This window comes from Vigna angularis, chromosome 1 (assembly GCF_016808095.1).
Source record: "Vigna angularis cultivar LongXiaoDou No.4 chromosome 1, ASM1680809v1, whole genome shotgun sequence".
In the NCBI taxonomy this organism is placed as follows: domain Eukaryota; kingdom Viridiplantae; phylum Streptophyta; class Magnoliopsida; order Fabales; family Fabaceae; genus Vigna; species Vigna angularis.
In genome coordinates, this window is record NC_068970.1 from 17,940,289 (window position 1) to 17,958,828 (window position 18,540).

The 18,540-nt window shown below is 30.3% G+C and overlaps 1 protein-coding gene across 1 annotated transcript; it reads left to right on the forward strand.

The window, feature by feature from the left end:
• The first annotated feature begins 16,140 nt into the window (after nt 1-16,140).
• Nucleotides 16,141-18,165, forward strand: LOC108336388 (scarecrow-like protein 32). The gene has a single exon (XM_017572828.2). It carries the CDS (start codon nt 16,620-16,622, stop codon nt 18,030-18,032), a length of 1,413 nt encoding a protein of 470 aa, XP_017428317.1. The 5' UTR covers nt 16,141-16,619; the 3' UTR covers nt 18,033-18,165.
• Nucleotides 18,166-18,540: the final 375 nt, after the last annotated feature.

Genomic DNA, 18,540 nt, shown 5'->3' on the forward strand with positions numbered 1-18,540 from the left:
ATTGAAATATGAATTAAACTTAAGAAAAATTAATTTAGATATTAAATAGGTTTTTATTTCTTATAAATAGGAGTGATATTAATTGGTTACATTTTAGTTTTATTTCTCACTTATTTTGTTCGTTAATTTTTATTTTTCACGATTTTTATTTATTTCGCCAAGTTATTAATTTTTAATTAGTTTTACAGGATAGGTAAGATTGATTGTTACACACTACATTTACTTTGAAGTCGGTTTAAGTGAAGTCTTATACACGAGTTTAGGTGAAGTTTGAAATAGAAACAAAATGATTAGATATCCATTTTAAATGTTATTGTTTGGTTATTGAAAAAATCTCATATTTAACGTGTTAGTCTTATCCATGATGGAGTCATGTTTCCTTTCTTGTTCATGCACACATTTTGAATCAAATGGTGTGATTTCATTTATCATTGCTTTCTCACTAGTGCAGAAATGACCTTTAACATCACCTCTTAAATGTTGGATCACATAATATTCAACTTAAAAAATTGATCGGTGACATTTTTGTAAATAAGTTGGCCTTGTAGACGTCGGTTAATGGGGGCTCGACGTCTAGACGTCGGTTACAGGTGCATAACCGACGTATATACTTTAAACTACGTCAATTCGTATAATTAGACGCCAAAATGGTAGTGCCAGAATGTGAAAAGTCATTTTTTTTCACAATTTAGACCTCGGATTCTGCCACCGCAACGTCTAAATAGTCATTTAGAAGTCGGTCCCCCTAACATATGACGTCTACATACACCGCGAACATTAACTTTTAAATTGAATGGACATCATATTAGTGAGGTCCCCGACGTCTAGTCGAGAATAGACGTCGGGCACTGGGGCCACCGACGTGTTGATTCCTGTTAAATCAAAAATCGCAAACCCGCGGTTACGCGCACTTCATCGTCTTCCTCCTCGCCTTTTCTCTCCGCGACATTGCATTTCCAGGTGCATTTTATCTCTTTTGAACCATTTATACTTACTTTTACTCCGATTAAATTAGTCTTTGATGATTATCTTCCATTTGAACCGATTAAAATGAGTTTTCATTGTGCTTTGGTGCAGTTTTTCTCGTGTCTTTGGGTAGCGTAGTAGCACCTTCTCCCTTTGCTAGTTTTCTCGTAAGAAAAACTTGCGTCTTTTGGATCTCTTATGACATTTCAACCAAAAACCGAACCTAGGTCCTTGCCTAGTTCTCATGTCACCGTATTCTTTTTCATTAAGGCAATGATCCAGGTTCGGTTTTGGGTTGAAATACTATAAGAGATCCAAAAGACGCAAGTTTTTCTTATGAGGAACCTAGCAAAGGAAGAAGGTGCTATTACACTACCCAAAGACATGAGCAAAACTGCAATAAAACACAACGAAAACTCAGTAGACGTCGGTTAATGTCATGTCCGACGTCTATAGTGCCCTTAGACGTCGGTTTTGGTGTAATCCGAAGTCTTTATATAACGTCACACATAAATACGTCGGATCGGAATCTAACGTTACAAGCCCAAAATAACTAACGTCTAAAACTCTTTCTGCACTAGTGTTTGCATAAAACATAACATTCACATAGTGTCTTTCTTATGTTTTTCATTATAAAATCACAATTAAACAATGAAACATGCAAAGATAGATAAGGAGAATAAAAGGTTGTAATAGAAAATACATTTTATTTACAAGATAAACTAAACTTTCATTCAAATTTACATTCGATCTTTTGATCCAGCACTATAACTATTGTCGTAGAATTACGTGCACATGTAAAGGACCGCACAGGAAATCAGCAATGCTGAAAAGATTAACTTCTTTTTCATTCTCGTGCATACTATGCTTTTTATCTCCAAAATTGTCATGTTTTTGCTTTCATACGGTTTTTCACTTTTGACTTAGAATTGTCAATTTGATCTATGGTCTTTCGATCAATTTTAGCTCATTCTTAAAAAACTTTTTTTTAGAAAACCTTCTCTAAGTGAGGATAAAAACAAATTTTCAATTTTCAAAATTGAGTTAGAATCAAAATTAGAGTGAGTTTGACCCTATTATAATATTTTTATTAACTCTTACAAACAATGTCATATACATAAGATTATATATTTGATTAAATAGTTTAATTGTTGTAATTTTATTATATTTAAATTAATATTTTTATGTCATACTTTTGATTATGTTATTAAATAAAATATATAATATATAGTTTAATACAATTATTGACTATAATATATTTATTAATTTTATTAATTTCTTAGAGAAGAAAACTTATAACATTTAATAAAGTAATACGTAGTAGATTATGATAAAGTCCAAAACATAGAGTAGAAACATGCAGTCTAGTCAAAATGTGAGAATATTACCAACAACAGAAAATTCATCGATAAAATTCTCATCAATGAAATTTTTGTCCCATCAATAATTATAAAAAGAAAAATCTATTGGTAAATTCATCGATAAACATCGCGATCGTTAATCTTCTTTCTCATTCTTTCTTCTTCTTTTTCCTTTATTAATTGCACCTTCATTTTTCCATCAACTCAACACTCTTTGTCCAGTCAATTGTGCAAAGCTTCACGCTTAAGAATTTGTTGGAATACACAAAGCCATCTAGAGCTGTCAATTTGACCCATGACTCCGGGGCTAGCCCTAACCCACTCTTGAAAAAGCCCCCTCTTAAGAAGCCCTTCAAATTGGGGCCAAAAAAAAGCCCAGTCCCCAAAGCCCCCTCTTAAGGTGGGTAGGGTCAGGGTTAAGGTGAGTTTAGCCCCCTAAAAAAAATTTGGAAACTAAACTTCAATATTCTCATAGTAACTATTAAAAGTACTAAATTTTATATTCATGTAATTGATTTCTTATTTCAAATTATTAAATAAAACTAATTAATTATAGTATAATAGAATATTTAATATTCAAAATAACCACTTTTTTAAATAATTAAAAACAATTGCAAACCACACACTTAATTTTATACAACTAAATAGTATTACAAATTTTTTTTACTAAAATATTATAAAAATGCTTTATTTTGTTGTCAATTTTAATACAATTATGTCTTATATTGCAGACACCAATTATTAAAAAATTATATATAATTAGTAATATCAAAATAACCCCAAAGAGAAATAATAACATATTAAATTGATTTAATATTTTCACCGCTTTTACAGTTCTTAAAAAGAATCACTGTTTTGCTTTATTGACTTCTAAAATATCACTCAATCTGTTTTTAATTATTTAAAATTAAAAATAATTCAAAAATTTATTATCTAAAATTTTTGGATCAAAAATAGTATTAATATTTTATGTGTAAATTAAACTTATGTTTTATTTTATTTTTTTCTCTTTGATAATATTTTCTCAAAATCACCATAAGATATATTATAAAAAGAAAGTTAATTTCTTAAAAATTTATAAAAAAAATGAAAATTTTAAATAGACCTAAAGTACTAAAGAATGACAAATGTTATAGTGTTTCAATTCTTTGACTAACACATTAAATAATTTATTTGTAACTTTCAATTAGAACACATAACATAAATGTATGTTTATGTTTATGTTTACGACATTTAAAATGTAAACATTTTGAGTAAGTAGTACGACGAGATTGAATCCTATGGACGAATACAACTGCAGCCTGCACAAGGTTTATGAGTTTTTTCTTTTTACTTATTATTTATGTTTTGAGCATGATTTGTTGGGTATAAAATGAAAAAGAAAATCATTTATATTTAATTTCTTTTTCAATAGCTTTTTAAGAAAATAAAGAAGCCTTATTTTTTTTAAATTAAGAGCTTCAATTAGAGAAAATCTTCTCTTAAATTTCAATTTGGATAATTATAGATAGAAAGTTAATTTCTAATTTATAACCTAAAAAAAAGCGAAATTAAATATTTAAATTTCAAATTTATAAAATGATCCTCTAATTATATACTTAGAGAATCTAACTCAATAAATATTGTCATTTTGCTTTTGTTTCTTGATTCTAGAACTCTCGTCCTATAAAAATTTCAATTTATTTTTTATAGAAACTATTTTTGTAAGAGTTAATTATATTTTATCTTGTATTCAAAATGAACATTTTTTCTAAAAAAAGGCCCATGAGTTGGCCTTGACCCATAGGGCTTTTGAAGATATTTTGGCCCTGTGGGCTTTTTCTACAAAGGGCTTTTTGGTCCTATGGATTTTTCTGACCCTAACCCACGTGGGTTAGAGCCAAACCATGTAAGGGGGCCAAATTGACAAGTCTAAAGCCATCTAACACCTCAGTTCAATATTTTTTCTACTTTTGCAATTGTTTGTGCTTGAACGTTCCTGGTGCTGAACTCTCCGAATTCAAACGCAACCACTGCAATTTAATTAGTTAAGATGAAACGTGGAGGGCTTTTGGTGGTTTGCCCAATGAAACTAGAGTTGCCAAAGAAGAACAAAGAATTGCTTTGAAGAACACAAAATCGACGAACAAGAACAGTTGCATACAAAACTGTAAGTTGTGATTAATGTTGTAAGTCTATATGGTGGCCATAATCCTCGGGGAAGAAGAAACACTGCATCAATTTTCTATGAAGAAAAAGATCGAACAAGCATTATTATGTTTTGTTTCTCACTCACGAACGATGCGTTCCGTCGATAATAAACATTTTAAATTATGGATAAATTTTAGCAACAAATTTTAAGATTTGTAATAATCAAGAAATTTTACCAAATAATTTTTTCATTAGTAATATATATTTTATTTACTAACGGCAAAATTCGTCCGTAAAATGAAACATGTATTACTGACGAAAAAATATATCGATAATGAATTTGTCGATAAAATCTATCGGTAATTAATCTTTCTATACACATCGGTAAAATTTATTGATAATTTACATTTACTAACAATTTTTTTCGTCGATAAATTTTCATCAATAAATTTAAAAATATTTGCACTGAATTACTAAATATACTTTTTGTTATATATATATATATATTAAAGAGAAATAAATAATGGATATAATTTAAGTATAGATTTAAATTATACATTAAAAAATAAACAAATCTAATAAAACTCATTTATTTGATAATGAATCAATTATGTTATTATTGAATAAACTTTTTTTTAGATTTGTAATGTAAAAACATAGAAAATGATATTTTAGAAGTGATAATAGTTTAAAAATAGTGAGACTCAATTATTTTAATATTAAATTATTTTAATATAAATAACTTCGTTATAAACTAGTTTCATTATTTTAAAATATACAATCTTTCTAGAAATCATCTTTCTAAAGTTCTTTGACTTCCCTTTAAAAGTTCTTCTCTTGTGTTAAACTGTTTAAAGATCAGATACCGCTTGAACGATCACAGTGGTAATATATTCAATTCTACATAATTAGTTTCTCCAAAAGAGTAAGTTAATTTCTACTCTTTTTCTTTAGTTTGTTTCGATTTCTTTGCATGCGAGTCATAGTGTTTTTGCATGTGCCATATGAGTCTTTTATAAGACTCTATGCTAAACAGTAGTTCTAAGGTATACCTTGATCATTTTTGTGTGAGTTGTAACTACAAATAAAGTTCCTTGAGCTGGTGGAGTCATCTTAGCTCTTGTAGAGTAGTTGGGTCCTTTGTAAGGTAAGAGAAGCTAAATATCTCTTTTCTATTGTTTTAATGTTTTGATAATCTGAGATGGTATGCTTGAGTTTGATTAAAAAGATTGAGCTTGTTGAGATTATGTTGTGTTGTGGTATAGTTGCTTGAACTTGAATTTAAATGTGTGTATTTGATATTGAAATAGTCTTTTGTGAGTTCTTTTTGGTTATTACTTGTTTTGGTCACTTGAGTTTATGTAATTGAAGTTATAAGTGATTGAAAAATTTTGTTAAATCTTGATGTAGTGAAAGATGAGAGTCTTGGCTGGCTTTTGGGTCTAATTTGGGAGCTTTTATAGGTGAATTTCTAGAGTAATGCTTTTGGGGAGAAACCTGATGTTTGGGGTTTGTTTTTAGGCCATTTAAGATTTGTTTAGCCTTTTATTTCATTAAAATATAATTTGAAATAGGCGAGAACTACTATATGAGTTATCGGGTTGTTGATAAAAGTGATATTAGATTTTTCTTATCATGGTTTAGTTTAGAATTGAAGAAGTGGGGTTTCTAAATCAATTGAGCGAATTGGTGTTCAATCTGACATCAAAACCTATTTTAGAACTCTCCATTGAGTCTGGAAAACCAATTTGGTAATCTAAATAAGTCTCTGGTTCCCTAATTCGTAGAAAATGAAGTTGTTGATTTTTCTGGTATAAGGTTGAGGTACTGATATAGGGCTAAGCGATACTAGTATAAGGCTGAGTGATACTACTATAGGGCTGAGTGTAAGAAAAATAGTGAACCTCTGATTCCTTGGTACTGAACGGTGTTTCTGGGCGCTAAGCGTTGTCCAAGTTAGTGAGCCACTGGTTTATGAGTGTTAAGCGATATTTTGGGGCGTTGAGCGCTGTTCAAGGCAGTGAGCCTCTAGTTTCTGGGCATTGAGAAAAGCTTTTGGGCGTTGAGCACCACTTTCCTCTACATGTTTGGTTTCTTTTTTCTCTTTAATTTGCTGGGCGAGAAGAATTGTTCGTTGGATGCTTGTATCTTGTCGCTAGGTGCCTTGTTTCAAGTTCTTATTTAGGTTTTCTCTTCTTTTGATTCCTTGTTTGGTTGAGTTGGTGTATATAGATTAATTATTTACTTGTGTGCATTAATGAATGTTTTATGGATGGTAAGCATGGATGTGTGTATGATTTAGTATGTGTTATATGTATGATGATATTCAAATGAAATGGAAAGTGTGGATTAAGTATAATGCGAAAAGGATTCCATGGGGAAATCCTTATGATTGTTATGTTGTGTGATGTATTGAAGTAGGAACACCAGGATTGGGAGATGATTTTGACACTCTCAATAACTTCCAACCTCAAATAGAGATGGGTGGTTATGTCGTGGATAGTAGCAAGAAGTCCTTAGTCTGATGGTCATATATATTGACTATAGATGTTTGACGGATTAACTTTGGTGTGTTGTAGTTTAATGGAGTAGTAGTATGATATGGGCGAGTTGTTTCACCACACACGGGATAGGTTCTCATGAGTTCGATATCAATATTTTCCTCTATGGCTTATATTATGAATGTGAAATTATTATTTTAAATGTATGAACGTTCTTTTGATACTTTAGCTTATCCTTCTGTCTTTATCTGTTCATATATGTGTTTGTTTTTTCTATTGCAATTATCACCTTAATGGTGTGAGTTTAAGGTGTCTTTGGTAAGCAGGAGCTAACTGGTGGCGTAGTTAAAGCTTAAAGTAAGATGTTTCATCGTTCTTTTTTTGTTTATAAAGTCTATATTACGTTATTGATTTAGTGTAGTATCTCCTTGTATTGTAGAACAATATATATATATATATATATATATATATATATATAATATATATATAATATATATATATATGGGTTTGCTAACGCGTACGCCTATTTTTCAGTTGGTATATTTTAGCAATGTGTACCGGATTTTAATAGACAAAAATATCATTATATATCATAGATTCTAAGTTTTAAGGTTAAGGGTATTTTAATAATTTTCATTCTCAAAACTAAAAAAAAAAACCAAACCCTTACTCACCTCTGTCATTCATCTCAACCCTTTCTCATTCATCTCTCTCACTCCAACCTTTTCTCTGTCATCGCTACTGTAGCCCCAGTTGAAAAAAATCAGAAACATTTGCCGTTAAACAATTTGCCTTTGTAAAGAGTTGAGTCATTGACATATTCACCTTCACGCAAAGGTTCATTCAAGATCTCTTCAATTTCATCATCTTCACTAACCTTTCTAATTTCATCATTTGCATATGTTGAATCACCATCTCTAAAAAAAACCCTACAAGCCAATTACTAATTCCTTCGGATGTCATTATGCATATGAAAATTAGATAAAATTATATACGACAAAAATTATAAAATGAAAATTCATTATAAAATCATTTTTTGTAAGAAATTGTTTAACAACGAGTGTTTTTGATTTTTTTCCAGGCCAATTACCAATTCCTTTTATGTCATTATGCTTGTGAAAATTGGATAAAATTAGATAAGACAAAAATTATAAAATGTAAACTCATTATAAAATCATTTTTTGTAAGATTGTTTAACAGCCAGTGTTTCTGATATTTTTCAGTTGAGGCTACGACATACAAAATGTTGGAGTGAGAGAGATGAAAGAGAAATGGTTGAGAGGAATAAGGGAGATGAGCAAGGGTTTGGGGGTTTCTTTTTATTTTTTAGTTTTGAGAATGAAAATTATTAAAATACCCTTAATTTTAAAACTTAGAATGCATGATATATAAGGATATTTTTGTCTACTAAAACCCATTACACATTACTAAAATGTACCAACTGAAAAACAGACTTAAGCGCGTTAGCAAACTCATATATATATATATATATATATATATATATATATATATATATATATATATATATATATATTATGAATAATTGTAATAATAATTTATATGTTTTTTTTCTAGTTAACTGTTTTGTAATATTAAAAATGTGATATATCTTATAATAATTGAACACTATGAAAATTTGGGATGCTATGTAATGAAGAGGCTGACTAGGTTACATTCTTTAAACATATTATTTATATGTATAATTTTTAAAAAAAAATATTTGTTCTATTTTTTCTTTACATTTTATGTTGGAAAAATAGTGTAAATTTAACTATTGTTGATCAATTTCTTATGAGTACCTCTGTTGTGTTTAATGCGGTACAATTTGGGTCTCAAATAATTGTTTTTTGTCATCTAAAAGAAGGAATATTCTTTTTCATAGTCTACATAGTAAATAGGATAAACTTAAACTGGGGTTAAGCATAATCTAATTTAAAGACTTACTTATCACAATTAACATTTTGTTTTTTCTACATGCGTCGTTATCATTTTGTAAAATTTAAAATTATAGTCTTTTGACTATAATTTATACCATCTTTTATCACAATTAAGATCAAGTAAAAGGACGAAATTTTGAGAAGGAACACACATAAAGAGATGCAAAAATGAAAACAAAAAAGAAATATTTTATTTTATTTTTTACACATACATATATGTTGTATTTAGTTTTTAGTTTTGTAATATTTTTCTTATAGTTATTTTAAAATAAATATTTATTAGCACATGATGATTTCGTTATCACATCTATGTTAGCATTTTTTTTCATACTATATATACGTACGTGGCACGGGTCTAACTAGATATATGTTAAAAAACATATGGGAATTAAGTTTAATTTTTCCGTTAGGATTTGAATTTATTTGTTACTAGAGATGGGTGTTGATTTAAGTGAAGAAAAATAGAAAGGCATGGGCAATGATTGGTTAGATATTTTTGGATAAAATAATTAAATTGGATGCTTGGTAGGGGAAATGCATATATAATAAGAAGGAGAAATTGTAATTTATCGTAAATATAGCTCAACATTCGATGTTGGTGTCTTTATACCTTTGGCTTGGCTATGTTTTGGGTATGTTCCCTTCGTAAAAATTAACATAATCCAGGAAGCATGCATATTATGAAGAATTTAAAATGCAAAGAAGAATTGCTATCAAATTGGGTATCTAAATGCACATGGCCATATACCTTACTTTCATGGTACCCTTTTTTTCGTCTTTATTGTTATGAAGGAAGAAACATTTTACTATGGATGCCAGAGAATTTTCTTGCAAGAAATTCCAAAATACTGCTTAAAGACAATTGCTTTATCCCATATGTCTTCTAGTTCTTGTACCTTACTCAGGAATCCTCCTCAAAATTCTCATGCACTATTATTATATTTAAGCTCCCTTAACTTATGTGTTTCTCCTTTTCTGCTTCCTTCAGATTCTTCTCATTCCTTTCTTTTGCTCACCCAATGCACACAAACATATCATATAATTCTATATTAAAATCAACTTATATAACCAAGATGGGAAAAGTTTATCAGCTTTTTTTATTCTAAGATTCCATTCTACGCCTGAAAAAGAGAAAATTAGTTACCAAGTGAAGATCAAACATCAGCGAGTTTTGGGGATTTCTTCCAACCAAAATATTATTTATAAGCTCTTTAATAAATTTCTTAGTAGGTATGAGATGATATGGGGAACCTGTTCATAAATTTGAAATCACATATTTCATATTAAGAGATTAATATTTTAATATTTCGATATTGAATAAAATAATATGTTTAATAAATATCGCTATAATAAATTTTACATTATTAAGTGAAATTTACATATATATTTTAAATTAATTTTATTAAAATTAATCTTATTTTTAATGTATTTATCTTAAAAAGAAAATATTAGTTAGCAAGTGAAGATCAAACATGAAAGAGCTTTCCTGGATTTCTTGAAACCATAATTTGGCAAAATATTTTTTAGCTCCTTAATGAATTTATTTTTGTGTATATATATATGATGATAGGTGGAACCAGTTTGAAATCACATACTTCACCTCTTGTAATTTAGTGAATGTTTGTGAGATATATTATAATAACTCCATCACTTCGTTCACTGATAAGACATTTTATACTTATACTTACATGATATTTTCGTAACATGTTTAATCCTTATTCTGAACAAAAAATTATCAGATCAACAATAATTGAGTGGAACAATTTAACAGTCTATAGTGTGCTTGAAGAACCTCAGGACAAAAAGAACTTTTAAGAAATCATACGAACATGTTGCATGTGAAAAGATGTAGTGATTTTGCTGTGAGGTAATGTAGTTATTATTTGAAGAAATAAAAGAGTAAAGTTAATCTATGTTTTTTTTGTAATATCTTTTTTATGTAAACCAAAAAGAAATAGATAATTTAATTATAATCTATTCAAAAATAATTTTAATTTTAATTAAATTTTTTATTCTTTTGAATTTTGAAAAACTAAAACATACATATGAAAATAAATAAAAAATTATTATTAAAGAAAAACAGTTGTAAGAAACGAGTACTAATTTGATACCACAAAAACAGATTTACACGAGTAATTTGTTATCTTAATCATTAAAAAAAAGTTTAATGTAATACTGTCTGTTTAAATTAAGTTTTCAGTCTAAATTATAAGTTCACGTCATTATGATTTTGAACTAGGATAAAACTTAGCTTATTTTAAATGAAAGGGTCAAATGAAATTTTTATACCTACACATTTTTTTTAATTGTAAATTACAATTAATGACATTATAATACTGTATAATACGTGTTTTAAAATGTCAAAAAAAAAAAGAAAATTAATATTGACTTTATATTTGTATTCATTTACGTTATTTTAATGTTAGTCTGTTATATTAGGTTAGTATGTATGAGGAGATATTTCAATGGTATATATTAGTCTGTTATATTAGGTTAGTATGTATGAGGAGATATTTCAATGGTATCAATATATATGAATATAGTAATGTAATGATTTGTTAATTTTCGTAAGATTTGTTTTACTGTTATTGGTATTAATGAGTATATTATAAGTAAAATGTTATTTCATTTTTCAAACTTTTAAAAAGATTAATTCTTTAAAATAAAAAAAATCTCTAAATTGAAAGCTACTATTGAACCTTTTAAATTTTTATTTATATTTAGTTGAAATTTGAATTTTTATAATAAAATTGTGATATAAAAAAGTTGTTGGTTAAATTAGTTTTTCTCTCTATATATAAAGTTCAATGTGGTCATTATATTTTTAATGGTTCAAAATTGTAATGAACTTAGTTTAGTTTACATGAGAAGACTGAGACTGTTTTATTTCAAACTTAAAAGATAAAATTGAATCAATTAAATATAGATAAATCAAATTGAGTAATTAAAAATAGATAGATCACATTGAATTCAACAATATCTGGAGCACAAAAAAACATGCTCTTTTCTTTTAGTTCTCCTACTTTTGCTTTTACTTTATCAGTGAGGTTACAATTTTTATTAAACACATGGACGATTTAAAGGTTAAAGAGACTTAAAACAAATTTAAAATAAAATGTTTTATGTACAAATAAAATAATTTATTTTAAAATATATTATAATTTTATTTAAAGTTTATTTTTTCAAATTTTTTGAGACACTTTTATAGAAATATAAAACAATTAATATTAAGAAAAACAGTTGATTATCAATAATTTTATTTGTTTGGGTTTTGATTCAGTAAATAACACAAGTAACAGTATAATTCATAATTTAAAAAATAATACTATTTTATTTTATAAGCTTAGTTTAAAATTTTGAATATTATAATAAATTATAATATAATATTAATGTATTTAAATTAAAAGAAGAAGAAACTAACATAAACAGAAGAAGAGAAACAAAAATGTTTGGACAATGAAGTTAACGTAAGAAAAAGTAGACAATAAAGAAAAAAAAAATGAGTTTATGAATTTGATATCTAATCCACTAAAGAATAAATTTGATTATACATTAGATGGAATTATAATGAAACACTTGGAAAAGATGCATACAGATTTGAATTCACAAAAACCCCTATAAAAGCTTGTAATCAAGTAAGACAAGGAAGATCTTAAGTTTTAACACCTGGAAATATAGTTCAAAGTGTCCCACTTAAACTTCATGTGTTAACAATATCTTTTATTACTATTATCTTAAAGCCTATATAAAGTTCATTCAAACGACAATAAAGCCTATATAAAGTTCATGTGTTAATAATATATTTTATTACTATTATCTTAAACTTTTACTACTATATTATGCATTCTACTTAACTAAAAATCCTTCAATTCTTCCTGTATTGCCATATTAAAATCGTTCTCTTTTTGGTTTCCATAGGCTAGCTAGGTAGCTAGTCAGAAACCTTCAAAATCCCCTTTCTACCCACCTTAACTGTATAGAAAAGTCTTTGGCATTTCTTTGTTAATATTTTTTCCTCCCAAAAGTAAATATGGTAAACTACACAAAACTATTCAAGGTCACCTAAGATAATCATATCACGATCTCTTTACTAGATCATGATTTAAAGATAAGTTAGATCATTATGAACCTACTAGAATTCTCCACGAAGAGAATATGTAATTTACAAAACAGAATAAAAAAAATAAAGTTATAATTTGCTCATTTACTCATAAACTTCTTATAATTCACACTAATTTCAAAATTTGCAATTATCTTTAATGGCTTACTCTTTGATCTAAATGATGTAGTTCAAATATGTGCACCCTAACAGAGGGAGAATGATTAGAGAATTTTAAAAGGAACATCTTCCCAGGAGTTGGTAAAGAATGTGTTGGATTACATGCTAGATAAAACTAACAGATGTTGTGGTCTGAAATTTGATATTAAGAGAGAGAATGCATGTGAGAAAAAAAAGAGGAAAAACCATAGGGAGAGAGGTAGAGTGGGGACAAAAATTGTACTCTCTGGATAGTTGCAGAAATGCGTTGGATTACATGCTAGATAAAACAGATGTTCTAGTCTGGATTTTGATATTAAAAGATAGAATCGAAGTAGGAAAACAAAGAAGAAGAAGAGAGAGAATGAAAGTGAGGGTGGGGACCAAGCAGATATGGAAAATGATATATATAGCAGACAATAAACACAGGACTTTTTATACCAGTGATTCTTATATTATTATTTTTTTTTGTCTATTTTGTCATGCGAATTTCGATGTAATATATAACAGATTTGTTAATTAAGGTTCTCTGTAATTTAATCGTAAAGTTTCTGAGATTTATTGGGGATTGTTCTATATTCGATTGCGATGAAACGGCTTGTAGATTAATATATTTCATTTCATATACTATATCATGCTTCTTCAAATTGGTATTTGTTTTAACACATCATTGTAGACGTGTTGTTGCTTCATTTGATTACAGCATTAAAAATAGTTAGATTCCAGAGTTATTACAAAGAGTAGACTCAACTATCAATTATAAAATTATAATGAGAATATGATGGAAAAGAGTGGATGAAATGGTTTATTATCCACCTGTTTTTGGGATCATTCCTTTCATCTATGAAGTACAAATTAATAATGTTTTAGTCTATCCGATTAAAATTAACTATCTTCTAATATACTTTTGTTTGCCGTATATTATTATTATTTTCTATAAGACGTAATCTTCACAGTACACATGCCCTAGACCAATCATGTTTGAATGATGTTGATTTTACAATAGCTGCAATGTGTTTTTGCAGTGCACTCTGAACACTCATCAGTAATCCTTCTAACATATTTATAACTATTTATTTCACCTGAAACCGTGTTCTGCTATATTAAGTTGACAGTTTTGTATTGTAATTTGTGCAGTTTTTTTAGTTCAAAGTTTGGTTTTATCATTAAACTCACAAAAAAAGTTCAATGAATTTTTCAATTTGATTCCATCTAACAAAATAATGTTTTTTTATACTCAAATATTTCATTTAGTTGCAAAGGCTATCTTCAACCTTAAAGCAACTTAGTATCTATCTAGTAGTATTATTCCTCACCTAAAATAAAATATTCTAGATCACACAACGCATGAAATTCAAAAAAGTTTAATGTATAGTATTTTTTTTCATTTTTTCACAAGTATGTCCTTATTGTCACTTTATTCAAGTAAACTATCTTTATGTATATTACTACCTTTATATATATATATATACTAAAGTATTAACAAAAAAAATAGACATTTAGCGCTAATTTGCAAAAATCTAGGCTAAATAATTATATAAGTCGGATTTAAATCATAATAGGATTCTATAATTACAAAAGTTAATTCACTGATATTAATTTTTAAAGGCCAACTTTTAGGGTGGGTTAAGTCTATTATAATTCATTACTAACTTTAATGTTAAAACAATGTATTTAGCCTCATCTGTTTTTATTTTAAAATTTATTTAATTTAGTTTATAACATTGATAAAATCTATTTTTAATATTATTTAGTTTCATCAAGAGTAACTTCAAAAAATTCTCAAATAGATTTCAAACATTGTCCAATTTTCTTTACAAGAAAACTTTTACCATGATTAAAATTTGATTGCTTAGTGAAATTTGTATTCATCATGTATTGTTGTTTTCTTTTTGGGTCTCCAATAGGAATGAACCAATATATGCCTGTTGGAAATAGTTTAGATACAATGGTAATAAATGTGTAATCAATAAGTCATCTATCACCTTATCTTAAATCTTTATTTATATTTTTAAAAAAAAAATTATGTGTTAATTTAATTATGACCTAAATATACTATACTAGTGTGAGGAATTTCGGCTGTTTTGTTGTTTGAAAAGTTGACCATCTGACAAGATATACATTACAATTATAAATACAACCTTTTCCAAACTTGTCTTTTACATTAAGTTGACCACCACATTTTTGCACAAAACTGATCAGGAAAAAAAAGTAAAGTAAAAAATATAAATTTGTAGAAATTCCAATTTGAAAAAAGTATTCGTGAATCTCATGTAAAAAAATCAATTTTGTTTGAAGAATAAAAAATCAAGTGATAAAGATTTTTTAAATGAAATGTTTTTTTAAATAAATAAATTGTTACTATAGAAATATACAACTCACACTAAAAATATTGTAATTATCCTTAAAAAATGATTGAACTTTATTATCTAAATAGATTAAAATGGTTCCAACAAACAAACTTTTAAGATATTATTACGAAAGAGGACTAAAGTTGTAACAAATTTGTGTGTAGATGAAATTTGAAAATGAAAATGTGGAAGATTAAGATTAAGTACGAAGAAAAGAGCATGCGAAGGTGAGGCGCAGACGGAGGAAATAGTTGTAGTTGTCGGATGTTAAGTATCTGAATTAATTAGGGGATCCAAGGTAGGTGGGCATGCATGGTGATGGTGTGTTATTTTGGCAAGATTTACAGAGAATGGCAGTGAGAAAATATAGCACATTCTGATGGTGATGAAAAAATGATTTGTTCAATTATGTGATGACCCGTGAGAGAGTGAGCCAAAAGCTTAACTGCCTCAAATCCCTCTCACAGTGCCCACCATTATACGACAAAACCCCAACTCCCATGTACAAACAATTTGCTGGCCGGCTGCTTCACATGCCTCCAAAATCTAACACGAGCAGTGCTCCTACGGCTACAGGTACTATCCTCTCTCCACTGCCTCCCTCTTATATTTCATCTCTCTTTCTCTCTCTTTCTAAAGAAACCAAACCAAAATGGGGAAAAGATAAAAAAGGTTAATTATCTCTGGAGAGTGGAGTGGGATTAGCACCTTTTGTAGCCATGAAAGTGATGTTCTCAGCACTACTCCTTTTGCCATCTGAAAAAGCCTGAACTTCCCCTAGAAGGGTCTCTTTTGCCCAATTTGACTTCAAATATGTTTTCTCGGGGCGAGAGTTTCCCCCCTACCGATCAGTCTCTGTTGGGAGGAACCATAATATAATCCCCCACGAAAAAGCTGAACTGTCTATTTTCTGTGCAGAATTCTCCCAAACTCTACTGCCAATTTTCACCCACAACTTGGATCGCTTCCCGATGGCAAAGGCACCCACTACTAGTCAGGTCACTTTCCCTTTTTCCCTCTTCTCTCCTTAATTCTCCTTTCCCCTCTGCCCCCAACTTTCACCCTTTTAAGTCATTCATTCACTCACTCATTCATTCATTCCACCCACACTGTCCATGACGCAATTCACACCCTTCCACCAAATCACACCTCTCCCCAACCCTACCATGAACAAAAACCAAATCCCTAGGACTAGGCCCTGGCCTGCAGGCTTTCCTACCTCCAAGGCCTTAACCAACTTCGCCGACGCCAACTGCATGGAACAGTTACTTCTTCACTGTGCCAACGCTATTCAAACCAACGACGTAACCCTCGCACAGCAAATCCTTTGGGTCCTCAACAACATAGCATCCCCCGACGGCGACTCCAATCAACGCCTTGCCTCCAGCTTCCTCCGCGCCCTCACTGCACGTGCCGCCCAAACCGGCACCTGCAAGATGCTCGTCGCCGTAGCCGATCACGCCCGCACCAACCTCTCCATAGATACCCACAAGTTCTCCGTCATCGAGCTCGCCAACTTCGTCGACCTAACTCCCTGGCACCGCTTCGGGTTCACCGCTGCCAACGCCGCCATCCTAGAAGCCACTGAGGGTTTTTCCGTCATCCACATCGTCGATCTCAGCCTCACGCATTGCATGCAGATTCCGACGCTCATCGACGCCATCGCTAGCCGCCACGAGGTCCCTCCTCTCATCAAACTCACTGTCCCCGATGCCACCTTCAGAGACATTCCTCCTATGCTCGACCTCTCCTACGACGAACTCGGCGCCAAGTTGGTCAATTTCGCAAGGTCCAGGAACGTCGTCATGGAGTTCAGAGTGGTTTCTTCCACTTACCAAGATGGCTTTGCGGATTTGATAGAACAGTTAAGAGTGCAACAACAGCATTTTGTTTATGCAGTAGAACCTCGTCCCTGTGAGGCTTTGGTTATCAACTGTCACATGATGCTTCACTACATCCCCGACGAAACCCTACACGCCATGCCTGAAACTGACTTAACCTCTTTGCTCTACGATTCTTCTTCGGCTGCTGGTTCTTCTTCTGCCATTAGTGTTACTTCCACTTCCTCGCTGCGATCATTGTTCCTTAAGTCCCTGCGGGGTTTAGATCCAACGGTTGTAATATTGGTGGATGAAGATGCAGATTTGACATCGAATAACTTGGTTTGCAGGCTAAGATGTGCGTTTAACTATCTGTGGATACCATACGACACTGTGGACACGTTCCTTCCACGAGGGAGCAAGCAAAGACAGTGGTACGAAGCAGACATTTGCTGGAAGATTGAGAACGTGATAGCGCAGGAAGGGGTTCAGAGGGTGGAGAGGGTTGAGCCTAAGAACAGGTGGGAGCAGCGAATGAAGAACGCGAACTTCCAAGGAGTGGCTTTTAGTGAGGACTCTGTTGGGGAGGTGAAGGGCATGCTTGATGAGCATGCTGCGGGGTGGGGATTGAAGAGGGAAGATGAACACATTGTCCTCACTTGGAAAGGACACAACGTGGTCTTTGCCTCTGCTTGGTTACCTGTTTGAACATCAGTTTTTGCCGCTTTGTACTCTATCAATAACAGACATTCATTATTTCCCTACTTTATCTTAGTAACGTCCTTAAATAGTTACGTTGTACTTTTTTAAGAGTAAATAACTAGATCAGAAGTTATTTGTAGGTCTTTCTGGTGCTTTTAGATACTATCAACGCAGCTCTTTCATATTTTTCCCTTTCAACTTTTACCCTCTTTTATTCTCTCCTCAATTTCTCTCTCTTTCAAAGAGTGTAATTCTTCTTTTTTCTTTTTTCAGTTTATATAATGATCGATTCATTTTTATTATTTCTAGACATTCTTGAGATTTTAAACATTTAATCCAAATCTTAGGATACTTTTGCTGTCTCTTAGTAACCAACAGTAATAGACTAGTTGTTAGCCGGGTATAGGTGATAAATCTCATGAGCAGAAGAAATATTTCCTTGTGTTTTGGACTTAAGACACAATCATTTTTCCAATAAAAAAGCCATTAATTTTGAAATAAGAGGAGGTCAGCG